Source organism: Tupaia chinensis, unplaced genomic scaffold (genome assembly GCF_000334495.1).
Source record: "Tupaia chinensis unplaced genomic scaffold, TupChi_1.0 Scaffold000276_2, whole genome shotgun sequence".
Lineage (NCBI taxonomy): Eukaryota > Metazoa > Chordata > Mammalia > Scandentia > Tupaiidae > Tupaia > Tupaia belangeri.
Window position 1 is genome coordinate 342,086 of NW_006159759.1, and position 15,088 is coordinate 357,173.

Here is a 15,088-nt window from a genome sequence, read left to right on the forward strand (position 1 = left end):
GCACCCTGTGCTGGACTATGTACTGGACAACTGCCATGCATATTCCCACTTCACCATCACGACGTTCCTGTGTGTGTAACAGGTGCGATTCTCACCATCATTTTACACATGAAGAAACAGAAACTTAGAGATAAACAGTGGGTGACTCAAGGTCCCACAGAAGTACGTGGCCAATCGGGGATGTGAAATTGAGGCACAGAGAGATAAAGGAACTTGTCCAAGGTCAAGTAAATGAGAGAGTGGGGTCAAGCCTGGGTCTCTAGATTCCTACTCCACAAGCTAAAGATAGGTTGGCTGCCCGTGAGAACTCTGAGCTGTCACTTCAGGTTCCTCTGAGGTTCTGTTCTCACGGATGCCAGGCAACCACATTTGTAGACTTTCGAAGGAGGAGGAGTTGAAATACTCCTGTGACTTTATTGTGACATATAAACTATAGATATTACTCTGGAGAAGGTTAGCGTCAGTCTGAAACTTTGTTGAGATTTAATGGAAAGGGCCTTAGAGTCAGAGTTAGGAAATCCAACTTATATCCCAAACTCTGCACACCTGCTAGGTGTGTGATCTCTCAGGTGGTCCAGTTAACCTCTCTGATCTCCAGCCTCTGTGTGGCTTCTAAAAGGTGTAATACCTAGGAGATCTACATAAAACTAATTTTACCAAGGCACTCGCTGTGGCGCCTGACTTGTATTGGCTGTTCAGTAAATACATGGTATAATAGTAGCATTAAAAGTCAAATGGGGTGGGGGGGCAGCAGGTGGCATAGTGGTTAAGGGGTTGGACTCCATCATGGTCAACTGTAGTTTGAATCCTGGATCCGATAGCTTAAAAATCATGCCAGGTGTGCATGCATGCCCACGATCTCAAAAGGAGAATGGAAGAGAAGGGACTGTAGCCGGGCCATCCCTGTGGGGATTGAGTTCTCTCCCTCTCTCTCCAGTGAGTGTGCCTGCCCTATGGCAATAACTTATACAAAAAAGTAACAACAAAGTCAAAATAGACACCAGCATGGAAACAGCATGGCATTCTGGATCTATGGGGCATGATCTCCTTAAGGGTTTTCAAACCACATATAGACAGACTACAGCCGTAAAGTGCCCTTCTCCATGCAGTCTCTCCACACACTTCCTGACCACCCCCATCTACAGTTACTGAGAATTATTGCGGGTAACAGGCAGAGTGATGCCCATAAAAATGCCCACATCCTAATCCCTGAAGCCTGTAAATACATTATTATACATGGCAAAAGATACTTTACAGGTGTGGTTAAGGTTCAGCACCTTGAGATGGGAAAGTAGTCTGGATTATCCAGCTGGCTGCAATTTAATCACCAAGGTCTTAAAAAGGGATAACCATTCCCAGTTGTGGTCAGGGAGAGACATGGTCATGGGAGGAAAGCAAGAGAGAGGGGACATTGATGGCTGTCAAGATGGAGGAGGAGGGCCTTATTCCGAGGCATGCAGAAAAGCTCTCGAAGCTGGGAACAGTGAGGCAAATGATTTTCCTCTATGACCCCAGAAAGGGATGGATTCCACTGATAAAATGATTTGAGCCCACTGAGATGCAGGCCCAATCTCTGACCTACAGAAACGTAAGAGTATAAATTTGTCTCATGTTAATTTGTGGAAATTTGTTACAGCAGCTGTAGAAAACTTATACATGTTGTTGATCAGCCATGGTCACCAGGGGACCATATATAGTGTCTTTATGGTTTTTTTAGGTTAAACAAAAGTTGAGAACCAATGATCAAGACTAGAGGAAACTATCTAGTGGAGACCAAGTTTCCTCAGGTGAGGTCTGAAACTCCCACTCTCCTAAACCAGTGGAAGCTGGCTGCACAGGATCAGGAGCAGGTATGTGCGTGTGTGTGAGGAAATTGAGGCCCCAGATTAGGCTTCCAAGAAATTTGAGAGGGAAAAAGCAAGGACAGTAACTTAGGTGACTTTTGGGTAGAGAGAAGAGTTTGGCTTGGTTTATTTTGTTCTAATAGAGAAAGCCTATAGGTAGAAGGGATGGAACCAATAAGTGGAAAGGAAAAAAGTTAGGGGAACATGTGAGGAGAACAGGTTCTGGTGTAGAGACACAGATCCATGGACACATGAGAGGACTCTGATCAGTGGCCTGGGCAAGGGAAACTGGAGACTCCTTCTAGAAAGGAGAGAATATCTTGGGACCAGCAGTTAGCATAATGGCTATGTCATTGGACTCCCATGTAGTTGACTGCAGTTCAAGTCCAGACCCAGTAGCTTAAACTCACACCAGGCGCATGTGTGTACGTGCCCAAGAACTCACGAGGAGAAGAGAGAAGGGATTGTGGTGTGGCCATACCCCCTGGGGGGTGATTTCTCACTTTCTGTCTCTCTGTCTCTAAGGAGCGCACGTGCCCTATAGCCAAAAATCCTCTCCCTCCACCCCCACAAAAGAAAAAAAAAAAAAAAAAAGAAAGAAAGAAAGGAGAGAATATCAAGTAATTCACATTAAGTAGGAGGTAATAGCTGGGTGTGAGGTTAGAAAATCAAGCCTGGGGAAGATTTAGAAGAGACACCTAGCTGTCGAGTTGGACTGATTGGGGAGGGAAGAAAGTCTCGGCACATCCAGTCAGCAGTGCCCCGCCTCCAGAAACACAGAGCAACATGGAAAGTTTGCGTTTTGTTTATTTTTCTCTTATTTATTCTCTATCCCCTTGTAAAGTTTCCCAACTCATTCTCAGTGTCACCTGGAATGCTCTCTATAACTGTGTGTGTTTGGGTCCCACCCGAACAGAGTCTGACTCGGTGGCTGGAGTGGAGCTGTCCCCGCCAGTTCAGGCTACTAGAACGAAATGCCACCGAGTTCAGGCTTATGTGGAAGCTGATTTGGTTTTCCCAGAAGTTCATTTATTTCTCACAGTTCTGCAGGCTGGGAGTCTGAGATCAGGGTGCCAGCGTGCTCACGTCTGGAGAGGGCTCTCTCCTGGTTGCAGACCGCTGACTTCTCACTGCGTCCTCACAGGGTAGCAAGGGGGAAAGGGGGTGAGGCAGCTCCCGGGCGTCTCTTTTATAAGGGCACACATCCCATTCATGAGAACTCCACACTCATGATCTAGTTACCTCCCCGAACCCCACTGCCTAACACCATCACACTGGGGGTTTGGATTCCAACATGGGACTCTGGAGGGGGACATAGCATACAGGGCATGAGAGAGTCCACATATTTGTATTTTTAATTCCGATCCTGCTGTGGAGCCAAGGCTGAAAAGCACCTTATTTTGAATTTTCCCTCACTGACAAAATACAGGGGATTACAAGAAGGGTAAATGGAAAGATAAGTTTGAATCATACCTCTGAGCCTCAGTTTTCTCAACCTTAAAATGGGGATAATCTTACTTCTTTGGGTTGTTATGTTAGGGAGATAATGAATAATGCACTTGTAACACAGAATCCTACAGACACTTACTGCACATGTTCCCCTCAGCGGATGGTAGACATCACCAGCTCAGCAGAGTCTAACCCATGATGGTTTGTGAGCTTTAAACATGAGCATTTAAGGACCAGAAGGTGGCACAGTGGTTAAGGCACTGGACTCCCATATGGCCAACCACAGTTCAAGTCTCGGATCTGACAACTTGCATTTTCACTTTCTCTCTCTCTGTTTCTCTGTCTCTCTCTCTGCTGAGCACATGTGCGCTGTAGCATTTTTTTTAAATAATAATAATTTTTTTAAGTAAGTATGTATACCGTGTGTGAAGGGTATCAGTCACACACAGGTCCCCTGGCTAACCTGAACAGTGGTTACTAAAGGAAGTGGCTCCTGTGGAAGTTACTTCACCATTTGGTGACTTAACTTTGAAGCACTTCTCTTCCTGGAAAAGAGGAACTCTTCACCGTTGCTGACTCATTCACAGAATGGACACCTGCACTAATGTGGCAGTAACTTTATCACATTCATAACATGAAGAAGAGCAGGGTTTGCACACCTCATCTAATCCATCTGAGATTAGACAAGAGAGAGGTCGAATGCACCAGTTGGACAGATGTGGCAGCTGGGCCTCAGAAGAACTTAGAAGCTTTGCCAAAAGTTGCCTAAGTCAGCAGTATCAGGGCTACAGTTTGAACCCAATTATATAGTTTACTTTAAACTCCACAGGTCCCTTATCCTCCACCACAGCTGGCCCCAACAATTATCCTGTGAACTTGCCACGTAGACATCCACAGGTACCCTGATCGCTAGAATTCAAAGAGGTAGAGTGCAGGGACCGGCAGTTAGCGTAATGGCTATGTCACTGAACTACCATGTAGTCAACTGTGGTTCGAGTCCCGGACCCGGTGGCTTAAACTCACTCCAGGTGTGTGTGTGTGCATGCCCAAGATCCCAAGAGGAGAATGAAGGAGAAGGGATTGAGGTGTGACCATCCCCCCTGGGGGGTGATTTCTCGCTTTCTATATCTCTGTATCTCTTTCTTTCTAGTGAGCTCATGTGCCCTACAGCAAAAACCTCTCCAAAAATATAAAATAAAAAGAGGCAGGATGCAGACATTTTGCCTTGGTACGGGACCCAGATGAGCATATACCGCACTGGCTTCTGTACTGAGTGCCTGCCACGCCCTCCACTAACTGTCCGTCCCCACTGGCAAACCCCTCATCCTGCGAGGTTCAGGTACACATGCCCACCCCAGCTGGTTGGACCTATTTTTTATAAGTAAGGTGAAAATAGGCTATATCTATGCCATCGGTTTCATGTCTTTGGGCCTAAAAAAGCAACTGAGCTACAAAAACATGGTTTGTTCTGCCTGCTGCGGACCAGCATTGCAGGTGTTGAGAAAAGAGAATGCCTACAGGAAAGGTGAGGGGTGGTACCCTGTTACGAGTAGGGAGACAAAGATCCTTGCATTTTCTCTGCTCAAAACTAAATTTCTTCTACTTAATTTGCCCTGAAATTCGTGTTATAGGAAACAAGGCCTTCAAGTTTAAAATTTTGTTTGCTTGGTTTTTTTCTAGTAAGAAATCTGCTTAAAAGGCAGATAGTCGACAAAGTCGCACTGAGGTAATAAGTGACTGATAATTGATCTTTTGGTCAAGGGCCTGAGAGAACTCTGGGTCCGAGCACCACAACAGGTAAGGCACAGACACCATGGAGACAGGCAGTAGCCAGGTGAGGGGAAGAGAGTCAGAAAGTACAAGCCAGAGGCTCCGAAAACAACTCTAGCCTTCTCCACCGCTGCTCCAGGCTGGACTGGTTGTCAGCGATTCAGACCCAATCACTCCACTTTTTAACAATACTTACACAAACACCAAAGTACTGACTTTACTGGCATTTTGGATTCTCCTCTAACTCATTTGTCAATTATGTGCTCATAAACCTTCTGAACAAGTCAATGTATCAAGTAACTCAACATAAAAACCGACCAGTATTTAGGCACTTTTCATTCCGTAACGGGGATATTTTTGCTAAAGGCCTGATGTGGAATGCTCACTTGTACACCGAGAGGGCGTTAACATGGCCATGATCTTAGAACAACTTCACTTAGCAGGGAAAAGCTACCACATGCAAGCGCTTGCCACATCTCTGCATGTCTACATTCTACCTCTGTTTCATTGTCCACTTCAAAGGCCACCTCTCTCTTGAAGCTTTCCTTGGTTCTCCTTTATCCACTGTTGCTCTTTCCTCCAGACTCCCTCAGCACTTCATCTGAACCTCTATTTGCTCATCTCCATAATCGAGTACTCACCACAGCAGTGCGTATGTGGTAGGTGGCTGGGAATGCTTACCGAAGGAATGCTGTCATCTACCTCACGAACGTTAATCTGCTGTCCAGGTTTGTCTAACCAAAACACACTTTTTTCCGGGTTATTTACAAAGTTCCTGAGAGACATCTAGAGGGGTGTCACATTAATATACATTATATATCACATGTGCACATAGGTGCACTTTTTACTTTTTTTGTTTTCCTTGAGAGGTTTTTGCTATGGGTGTATGCACTCACCAGACAGAGACAGAGAGATAGAAAGCAAGAAATCACCCCCCAGGGGAGATGGCCACACCGCAATCCCCTCTCCTCCATTCTCCTCTCGGGATCCTGGGCACGCACACACACGCGCCCGGCAGGAGGGTCTGGGACTGGAACTGTGGTCGACTACATGGGAGTCCAGCGACATAGCCATTACGCTAACTGCTGGTCCCAAGATAGGTGTACTTTTTACACCAGACTTCCTGTCCTTGTAGAACGTACATACATACGCACACACATTAATATGCACAAAGTCTGTGTGTGGTCATCTACATGCATATGGAGGCAAATAAGTGAGATCAGGTCACATGATTTGAAGAGAGTTCCCAGGAGTCGCCTCTGTAGCCGCATTGGCAGGAAGTCCTCTCTCAGCCTCTTATCCTCCTAGGAATATATAAGCCATTTCATTTCTCTCCCTTATCTTCCCCTCTATGGATATAAGCCAAACTGCTGTGGTTGTTGAGGTCTAGAGCTCAGATCCCATGGGCCAGCCCAAGGCAAGTGGGAGACAGTACACCAGAGTCCAATGGCCAGCTCAGTCCCTCTAATACCACCTGGGGGTGACTCCTGGCTCCTCCACACACTAAGTGTGTGATTTGCACAATTCATCTTAATTTCTCTGGATTGCATTTTACCCACAAAATGGAAATAGCATCTCCCTTCCCTGCTACATAAAGATGGTCAGAGGTAATATCTGTTCAGTATGAATGTCCAGCATATTGTAACTATTCAGCTTCTGTGTGTAAGAATGTTTATTATTATCATCATCCTTTCTATGGAAAATCCAGATGACAGATTGTATATTTCCTTTTTCTTTCTCCATTCATTCATTCATTCATTCATTGGTCCATAGGGCACATGTGCTCACCAGAGAGGGACAGAGAAAGCAATAGAGAAAGTGAGAAATCATTCCCCCCAGGTGAAATGGCCATGCTGCAGTTTCTTCTCCTCCATTCTCCTTTTGGGATTTTGTGCATGCACACACATGTTCCTGGCATGATTTTCAAACCACCAGGTCTGAGACTCAAACTGTGGTTGGCCATGTGGGAGTCCAGTACCTTAACCAACATGCCACCTGCTGGTCCCAAGGTTGGGCATTTTCTAACAATCCACCATAATGCTCAGACACATGACCTCCTCACACAGGGTGAGGATGGAGAAATACAGAGATTCTCTAGTGGGGCTCCTTGGTCCAAAGGTATCTGCATTAAAGCAATAATATTCCCCAGCATTAGTTAATACCACTTCAGCATCTCATATAGCCAGGAAATGTAAGCCTATAACTTCAGAATTAATCTCCTGTTCTTTTTCCTTGATCAGACAATTTTGCAAAAATAAATAACTAACTTAAACCCCAAAAGTAAAGAGTAACAAATTGTGCTTTTTTTTCTGTTGAAAGATTCCCATATTTTGGGTACTAAATGACAATATAAAATTGCAAAATTGTCAGTGTTTTTAAGCTCTGTTGCTTCATACTCCTGATGCAGCAATTGTTTAAGACATGGCTTTATAAGGGACCGAAGGAGAGCCACGCATGGCACACAATGCTGTGACCCTCTGTCCCCATCAGGAAAGGGCTACCCGGGGTGGCAGAAAAGGCCAGGAGAGGTCGTGGTGGGAGGAAAGATGCTCTCCCTCAAGACTTTTCCATTTCTGCTCCTGCTCCACCTGCAGCTTTCCCAGGCCTTTCCTGCATCTTCCAAAGACCTCGAGGAGAAGCACATGAAAGTTGTTCAGGTAAATTAACTATCTGGTGGGTGGTTGATTTGTTGAGTATTAGAAACTTGTGTGGGTTGTTTTCTCTTTTTAGTCAAAACAACCTGAAAGAAAAGATTTGTGTAAGTTGCTTGAAAATAGCCTTTCAGGGAACCAGAAGGTGGCATGGTGGTTAAGGCTCTGGACACTCCCACATGGCTGACCATGGTTTGAGTCCCAGGCCTGGTGGCTTGTTTTCTCACTTTCTCACTCTCTCTCTCTCTCTGTGTGTCTCTCTCTGGTCAAATTAAAATGAATGAATGAATGAATAAAATTAGATAAATAATTCTTAAAAAAAAAAAAAAAGAAAGAAAGAAAATAGCCTTTCAGTGATTTGGAGGCAAGTACTGGGTCACCTGTGGGACATAAAAACAAGAAGGAATTGCAAGGCCTGGGGAAATACTGCTGCAGGATTGCCTCCAGTGGAATGGTGTTTCTTATAAAAACAAAATGATTTTGGGAACCAGCAGATGGCGTAATGGTTATGTCTCTGGATATCCATGTAGTAGACCATGGTTAAGTCCTAGACCCGGAGGCTTCAAATTCACATGAGGCACGTGTGCATGCATGCCCAAAATCCCAAGAGGAAGATGGATGGGAAGGGACTGCGGCATGGCCATCCCTCCTGGGGGGTGATTTCCCTCCTGGGGGGTGATTTCTCGCTTTCTGTCTCTCTCTCTCACCTTCTGTCTCTCTCACTGTCTCTCTGACAAGCACATGTACCCTATAGCAAAATCCTGTCTTATAAAAAAAAGAAAAAAGTAATGATTTTCTCACTTATGATTTTTCCCCTCCAGTCTATCTGCATGTCTCATACGTCCTGCATGGACATTTCCCTGTGGCCCCAAATCTGGTTGTAGAAGAGCCTGTGAGGACAAGAGATTATAAGAAACTAGAAATTAGTTCATAGTACAATCAGATTTCTCAGCACCAGATTGTAGGCTGTTATAAACTATTGGAAGCATTATAAAAACAGAACCAACAGCTTTTTTCTCCACTGTTTCATAATATAATATCCGACCAGATTTTTAAGAAATACAAATCACAAATTTTCATGCACAATTTCCTTTGTGTTACCACTTTAGAAAAGTATTATTCATGTTGATTTTTCATTTCCTTTTTTTCCCTTTGGTATCTCTTGCAATGTTCATAGTGACTCTGGGTTAATAGTTAATGTCCATTGAGTGCCAACTCTCTGTACAAGGGACCCTAGCAAGCATTTCACAAAGTGTATCTCATTTAATCCTCACAACCAGCCTATGGGGAGGGAATTATTATTTCCATTTCAGAGATAAAAGTGACCCTTACATCAGGTAAGTAATGTGTCCAAGTACTCACAATCCATGGCAGAGCTGAGATTTGAACTCAGGTCCCCAAGCAAATGCTCTGTCCTATGACACCGACCAAGTGCCAGTGTTTGCAGGCTGCAAAAGGTGAGAAAGAAGTCTTCGGCCAGCTTTGTAGCACAGTAGTTAAGGGAGCCAGATCCCACATGGCCAATCATGATCTGACCACTTGAAAATATGCCAGGTGTATATGCACAATTGTCCAAAATCCTCACAAGAAGGAGAAATGGAGGAAAAAAGGATTGCAGTGTGACCACAGTTGGGGGGGGGGGGCTTCCTGTCACGTGCATGACCCCCTCTGGCAATTAAAAAAAAAAAAAGAAGTCTTACAGTTGACTAGTTAACTCTCCTCAGAGCTTTCCCTTCAAATTCCAATGGAGTAGCGGCCCTTGCCAAAGCTACCTTGGTGAACAAAATGCTAACATCAGTGTTGCCACTGTCACCTCAGAACATCATTAGAGTGGTTCTTTTGAAATTCCCATTCTCGTCTGAGAGGGGTCATGGTGAGTTGGGACCTGGGTCAACACTTGACAAGTTCCTTACTTCTCTGTGCCTCCCATTCTTTATGAAGATGATTAAACCTTCTCCATGGTAGTGAAAAGAGGATTAAAAAAGAAATTCTGTATCAGCAAAACTAATACCTCACGAGAAATCAATAAATGTGAGTTCTAATTTTTTTTGGTAAAAGTAAGAAAGCCAGGGCCCAGGTTCAGAGGCACAGTTGGTGACATTTTGAACTGCAGTGTTAGCACCCACTTGGCTGGCCAAGGGTGTGGGTCTCTGGCCCAGGCAACCTGGAACACACCAGGGATGAACACTGGTGCCTAAGACCCTGATGAACTGGAGGGCTGGGCAGGGTGGGGATCATAGCATTGCAAGACTCATCAAGAGTGTTCATCTTTGCCTCCCTCCCCCCATGTTTAAAAAAGGAGAAGCAGAATCTTGACTATATTTTGCACATATGACTTGGTCCTCATCTCTTACCAGACAACTATTTTTATACATAAGCATTTACTGGAGCACTGGATGGAGAGACTATTCATTTTAATACACATTGTTTCTCAAAGTCAACCGACCAATTCGTGTTACTGTTCCTGTGGCTGTTCTGGCTCGACCTCTGCAGGAATTTAGGAAGGATCACAGAATGCCCAGAAACCTGAAGGCATTTACACAGCCAGGGCCCTATGTGTTTGTCTTTGTCCAGAAATACCTAGAACATTTCTACCAATTACCAAGCACCCTACATCGGTCCACGAGGAAGAACAGCGCTAGTTTGATTGTTGAGAAGCTTAAAGAAATGCAGCGATTTTTTGGGTTGAATGAGACGGGGAAGCCAGATGCGGAAACCCTGGAGATGATGGAGAAGCCTCGCTGTGGAGTGCCAGACAATGGTGACTTTATGTTAACCCCAGGAAACCCCAAGTGGAAACACACTAATCTGACCTACAGGTAATACTTGTAGAGTTTCCGAACTCACTCAGCCAGTATTCACTGAGCTCTGATGGTATGTTGGACACTGTCCTAGGACTTGGGATACCTCAGGGACAAATAAGTAAATGTGTGTGCCCTTGTGGAGTATGAGTGAGTACGATTAATGAAGAAGTCAAGTTTGAATGTACATCAAAGAGTAGAAATCCTATGAGTTCTTTTTGCTTTAAAACCTGCCAATTTTGTCTATCTTCCCTAATCATTTAAAGAGAACTATGGCAATGGTAAGCTGTCCTCCAGTCACTCACTGTAGGACCCAAAACATGGTTAATCATTGCCGGAGAGAGCCTAATCCCACCTTTCATACATCTTAATAGTAACAATGATATTACCTCATCTTCATGGAATACTACTCTTTACTAAGTAGTGAAGTAAATACTTTCTATGTATTTAATCCCCATAACAGCTCCATGAAAGAAATATAATCTTATTATACTCATTTTATGAAGAAGGAAACTGAGCTTTAAAGACATGGAGTAACTTGTCCTGAGCCCACATCTGTCTTCAACCCCGAGACATCATTCTCCCCTCACATCCTCTCCAGAGTTAGCCCAGCTCATAGATCACTCGGAAACAGAGCAACTCAATCCATTGATGGACTGCTGTTCCAAACAATAACAAACCCTTCACGCTCCTTCTCATTTTCAAGGATTATAAACTATACCCCACAGCTGTCCGAGGCTGATGTGCACTCAGCTATTGAGAAAGCCTTCCAAGTCTGGAGTGCGGCCTCACCCCTGACCTTCCTGAGGCTCTCGCAAGGAGAAGCAGACATCAAGATCGCTTTTGTCCACAGAGGTAAGTTCAAAGCCACTAGGCTCAGTTTTGCTGACTCTGGCTAACCTGAGACTCAGCCAGGACCTAATACAAGCCATGTCATTTCAGATCATGGTGACAATTCTCCATTTGATGGGCCTAACGGGGTGCTTGCTCATGCCTTTCAGCCAGGCCAGGGCATTGGAGGAGATGTTCATTTTGATGCAGAAGAAACATGGACCACAAGCTCTATAAGTAAGTTAACCAAGGCTCTGTTTATATGCAGCTTTCGAATTCATCTTTTCCACATTAGAATGTGGACACAGAGACAGGGTACTGGAACATTTCAAATTCACACAAGCTGATGGAACATTTGAATGTTTTACTACCTTAAGATACTAATTCACTATAGGTTTTGTAAAAAAAAATCCTGAACCTGGGCAAGTGGCATGATCATTAAAGGCACTGGACTCCCACATAGCTGTGGTTCAGGTCTCAGACCTCGTGGCTTGAAACTCATGCCAGGCCTACATGTATGTGTGTCCAAAATCCCAGGAAGAGCATGGAGGACAGGGATTATGTTGTGGCCATCTCCCTAGGGGATGATTACTCACTTTCCCTCTCTGATTCACTCTCACTCTCTTTTCCCCTCTCTCCATCCCCCTCTCCTGCAAGTGTACATGCCCTGTGGCAGAAATTTAAAATTTAAAAAAAAAATTTTAAATTTAAAAAAAAAAAATTTTAATCCTGAAGCTAATTAGTGACCTTATATCCTAGAGCAGGAATCAGAAAACTAAAAACCATGGCCAAACCCTGTCTGATCGCTGTGTAAGCCAAGTATTACTGGAACAGGGCCGTGTGTGTTTGTTTCCATGTCATTCACAGCTGCTTTCACTCTATGATGGCAAAACTAAGTCGTTGCAATGGAAACCATTTGGCCCAGGAAGGCTAAACTACTTAATTTTTTGGTCCTTTACAGGAAATATCCCTGACACTGCTTTAGGGTTTAAGTTTTCTGAAATTTACTGATGTTTGAAAGGGTCTTACTTTCAGAGTTGTGAAATTTGTATTTAGAAATAGTCCTCAAAAAAAGTGGGGAAAAGCAGCCATGTTTTTTCATCTAATTACTTCATCTTTTCATGGAGTTCCTTTTCAAAGGTGTGCGCCCAAGCAACAAATCATTCCTTTCAGGAAAAGGATCATAATAAGACGAGCTGAGCTGCCTAAAGGAATGACAGAACTGAGAAAGGGACTGTCCAGACCGTGTGGTGTTCTGCAAGTCCATGGAGTGACACTATGCCAAGAGCACTTTTTAAAAATAACAGCAAACAGGTGGCATGGGAAGGGCTGTTTCCCCAGGCAGCTTCGGACTGAAGGCTGTGTTCCTCGAGCTCTTCTACAACCTCGGGGAACCGCTCACCACGCATGCTCGCATTTCAGATTACAACTTGTTTCTCGTCGCTGCTCATGAATTCGGACACTCCTTGGGGCTATCTCACTCCTCGGACCCTGGTGCCTTGATGTACCCCAACTATGCCTTCAGAGATCCCACCACCTACACGCTCCCTCAAGATGACATCAATGGCATCCAGGCCATCTATGGTAAGGTCACCTGGAGGACCCTGCAGTACACGGTGGGACGTGGGACCGGGCTCCCGACAGACCCAGCATCTGAGCATCTCTCCTGACCTCTCTGTCTGTCCTCTGCAAACTCACGCTGAACTCCGCAAGTCACCAGTAGCATAGCGTGAGCCGAGGAGGCCTGGCGGGCTGAGCGTCTGTCACTGCCTTGAAGAAATGTGCCAAAATGGTTGTCAGTCATTGCCTCCAGATGGTGGGGACTCTTTTCTCCTTTTCTTCCTTTTCTATGCTTTCCAGGTTCATATATTCCACAAAGACATGACAATCCCTTTTCCTAAACCACTCTTATTCCTCGATGGCTAGATCCTCCCATAGATCCGTAAAGAGACATGTACTCGTGATGTCAAGGCTGCTCACTGTAGTCTTGCGTGAGGCAGTACAAGCTGGAAGGCACTTGAGGTGGGTCTATTAGGAGGAGAACATCTAGGTTAAATGTGTGGATGTGTCCTTGGAGTAATGCGCTGTGGTTAAAATCACAGAATTAGATGAACATATGGCAACAGCAGAAATTGGGCTTTCAAACTTTGTGTTTTGTGAGAAGGAAACATGATATACATTAAGTATATCAGTGAAATTACACAATATGGGGACCTACATAAATTTAAAATAAAAATGGACAGAGCAAGGCATTTTCAAGAGACATGCAAACAAAAAGATACATAGTGAACTATTAAAATAGTTGTCATGGGAGTAGGAGAGGAGTGGAAATAAAGTACAAAGAGGAAAAGAAACTTGTGAAAAGGCATCATTGATACTTTTCAGGGAGGAGTATGGGCTCTTTGGCCCCATCAAGAGAGGGACTGCCTTGGTAGGATTATTGTATCTCTTCTCGCTCTGTCAGTGGCTATAAGAATAAGAAACCAGAGAATGAGTTTAAAAAAAAAAAAAAATGTGGAGTGGCAGGACCAGCAGATGGCATAACTGTTACATCACTGGACTCCCACACAGTTAACTATGGTTCCAATCCTGGACTCGGCAGCTTAAAGCTCAGGCGGGGTGTGTGTGCATGTGTGCTCCAAATCCCAAGAGGAGAATGGAGGAGAAGGGATTGCAGCATGGCTGTCTCCCTTGGGGGGAGGGGGTGATTTCCCACTTTCTCTCTGTCTTTCCAGTGAGTGCACACACCCTATAGCAAAAACCTCTCTTAAAATTAAAAAAAAGAAAAAAGAAATGTGCAGTGGCGTGAAATGGAATGTAATGAAATGAACATAATGGGCCAAAGTACAACAGAATGGAACGGAAGTGGAAAAAGTGTTCTCCCCTCTCTGGAGAGACAGCATTATAGACTCAAGCATGTCAGTGTACAACCAAGGGACGTTTCATGACAGCAGAATTTCCAGGAATGATGAGCCCTACTGTAACTGCCTCTCTTCCCCGACTGCCCCCAACAACCCTAAAATATTTCTTTTGTTTGCTCACCAGTGTTCCGAACCCCCGTAAGTATTAGTATAGCCCTTTATTCTACAATGAGAAAACACGTTAAAATGAAAATACCTCTAGAAAAGATACTGCTGAAATTTGACTTAGATGTATGCTATAGTGTAAAAGACTAATAACCAGATTATTTCCTGACAGTGGGTTTTGGTGGGGAAGGTTTGAGTCCTGGACCCGGCGACTTAAACTACACCAGGCACATGTGCATGTGTGCCCAAAATCCCTAAAAGAGAGTGGAAGAAAAGGGATTGCAGCATGGCCATTCCTTTTGAGGAATGATTTTCCACTTCTCCCTCTTTCTGTCTCCCTCTAGTGCATATGTGCAATTGGGGGGGGGGTTGTTGCAGAATTCAACTGTCTACTTGATAATTTAACCTGGGACTGAGCCTGCAAGTCAGCCTTACTCTTACTAAAATACAAATAAACAGGGGCTAGCAGGTGGTGTGATGGTTAAAGTGCTGGACTCCCTCATGGTCGAGCAGGATTCAAGTCCCAGACCCAATGTCTTGAAAATCATGCTGGGTATGTGTGCATGCATACCCAAAATCCTGAGAGGAGAATGGAGGAGAAAGGATTGTGGCATAGCCATCTCCTCTGGAGGTTGATTTCTCATGTTCCCTCCCTCCCCCTCTCCCTCCCCCTCTCCCTCTCCCTCTCTCCCCTTCTCCCTCTCTCTCTCTCTCTC

At 44.6% G+C, this 15,088-nt stretch overlaps 1 protein-coding gene across 1 annotated transcript in view; it reads left to right on the forward strand.

Moving 5' to 3' along the window:
- The first annotated feature begins 7,502 nt into the window (after window positions 1-7,502).
- Window positions 7,503-15,088, forward strand: part of MMP8 (matrix metallopeptidase 8) — a 12,299-nt gene continuing 4,713 nt past the window's right edge. The window contains exons 1-5 of the mRNA XM_006150090.2: window positions 7,503-7,720; window positions 10,289-10,533; window positions 11,222-11,370; window positions 11,458-11,583; window positions 12,769-12,930. Of these exons, the coding sequence (XP_006150152.1) occupies window positions 7,610-7,720; window positions 10,289-10,533; window positions 11,222-11,370; window positions 11,458-11,583; window positions 12,769-12,930 (793 nt within the window). The 5' untranslated portion in view covers window positions 7,503-7,609. The remainder of the gene's footprint in view (window positions 7,721-10,288; window positions 10,534-11,221; window positions 11,371-11,457; window positions 11,584-12,768; window positions 12,931-15,088) is intronic.